Source organism: Pinus tabuliformis, chromosome 4_2 (assembly GCF_031772625.1).
Source record: "Pinus tabuliformis cultivar Carrire ecotype Pingquan chromosome 4_2, CPIR1, whole genome shotgun sequence".
In the NCBI taxonomy this organism is placed as follows: Eukaryota; Viridiplantae; Streptophyta; class Pinopsida; order Pinales; family Pinaceae; genus Pinus; species Pinus tabuliformis.
This window is the reverse complement of record NC_142304.1, coordinates 1,042,919,615-1,042,921,399: the sequence shown is the minus strand read 5'-3', so window position 1 is coordinate 1,042,921,399 and position 1,785 is coordinate 1,042,919,615. Positions and strand designations below refer to the sequence as shown.

The window sequence follows — 1,785 nt, the reverse complement described above, 5'->3', positions numbered from 1 at the left end:
TCCGGGCAGGTAGTAGATGCTCAACCCTCACCTATTATTATTGAACAAGTTGGCAGTGAGGTTAAAGAACCAGAAACAGTTGAAGAGAAATCGAACCAAGCTAGTAAAAATCAGACATCTCCTCAACTGCTAATTACTCAAGAACACCGAGTTGACCCGCCTTATCCTGAAAGATTGACCTTGAGTAAACAAATCCCTCAAGCTGAGTTTTACTTGTTATGGGAGTTACAAAATATGTTTCTTAGGATTCCCTTGTTACAAACTATGAGGGATGTACCTATATATGCAAAAACTCTTAGGGAATATTGTGCTAAAAAGCCTAGAAAGAAATCAAGGGACCCACTCACTATTCATGTGATGGGAAAGTTATCAGATTTTATGATGGGAAAGGCTATGCCTGTGAAATATGGGGACCCAAGGAACCCAATTCTAACTGTGCAAATTAATGGAGTGGAAATTCCAAATGTGCTGGTAGATTTGGGTGCTGCTATAAATGTCATTATGGCTAAAGCTATGCATACATTGGGTCTTCGAAACCTGAAACATACACCTACTGTGTTAGAATTGGTAGATAGATCTATAGTCAAACTGGTAGGAAAGTTAGAAGACATTACAATCTCAGTTGATTCATGGCATTACCCTCTGGATTTCCTAGTGCTGCAAATACAGTCCCCAGCTGGTGGCCACCCCTTGATTTTGGGAAGATCGTGGTTGGCAACCGCAGACACTTACATTGGGTGTCGTTCTGGGAATATGGTTATCTCAAATGGGTAGGTTACTAAAAACCTTGTGTTATACCCTCCTGCAAAACCTAGCTCGTCGGTGAAGCCATCTAGTTGTAAGAAACCTTTGCCAAAGGAAGAGTTTGAATCTGAAGATGAGGAATTAAGACCAGTTCTTACTATTGGATAGGCCCTTCAGCTGAAAACAGAAATAGAAGATGATACAATTACCACCTTCATTAGTGACCCCTGTTCTGTTTTAGATTCGAATCAACGAATTCTAGAATCTGTCTTGAGCTGTGAAATGCAGGAAAGCATTGAAACAACAGATGGATTTGAAGAACTGCCCACAACTGTGTCCCATGACAACATTTCTATAGAGATAGAGCCAGGAAAGACCCTGAATATTAATCCAAATCTGTCAGAATCCCAGACAAAATGACTTCTAGATGTTCTTCAAAATCACAAAGAAGCCTTCGCCTAGGACTATACAAACATGAAGGGGATTCCTGCCAATCTATGTACCCATCATATATACATCAAAGAGGATTGTCATCCTATGAGACAGCCCTAGAGGAGAATGAACCCCGCTTTGAAAAACATTGTCAAGGAAGAACTTCAAAAGCTGCTGGATGTAGGATTTATTTACCCCATTTTGGATAGCCAATGGGTTTCCCTGTTGGTGATTGTTCCCAAGAAAAATGGTAAATGGCAGATATGTGTAGATTACAGAGAATTAAATAAAGCAACATAGAAAGACCATTTCCCTTTACCATTCATTGATCAAGTCTTGGATACTTTGGCTGGGAAGAAGTTCTTCTCCTTCCTGGATGGATTTAGTGGGTACAACCAGATCCAGATAGCTCTCGAGGATCAAGATAAAACCACTTTCACGTGCCCTTGGGGAACTTTCACATACCGATTCCTTCCATTTGGTCTCTGTAATGTGCTTGCAACATTCCAAAGGAAAATTTTAGGGATTTTCTCTGATCTGGTAGATGATAGCGTTGGAATTTATATAGATGATTTTACTCGTTACGGAGACTCATTCGAAGAAGGGCTG

At 40.3% G+C, this 1,785-nt stretch overlaps 1 protein-coding gene across 1 annotated transcript; it reads left to right on the top strand.

Moving 5' to 3' along the window:
- The first annotated feature begins 381 nt into the window (after positions 1-381).
- Positions 382-774, top strand: LOC149173180 (uncharacterized). Its single transcript, XM_089426597.1, has one exon. The coding sequence runs from the start codon at positions 382-384 to the stop codon at positions 772-774; it is 393 nt and encodes a 130-aa protein (XP_089282723.1).
- The last annotated feature ends 1,011 nt before the right edge of the window (positions 775-1,785 follow it).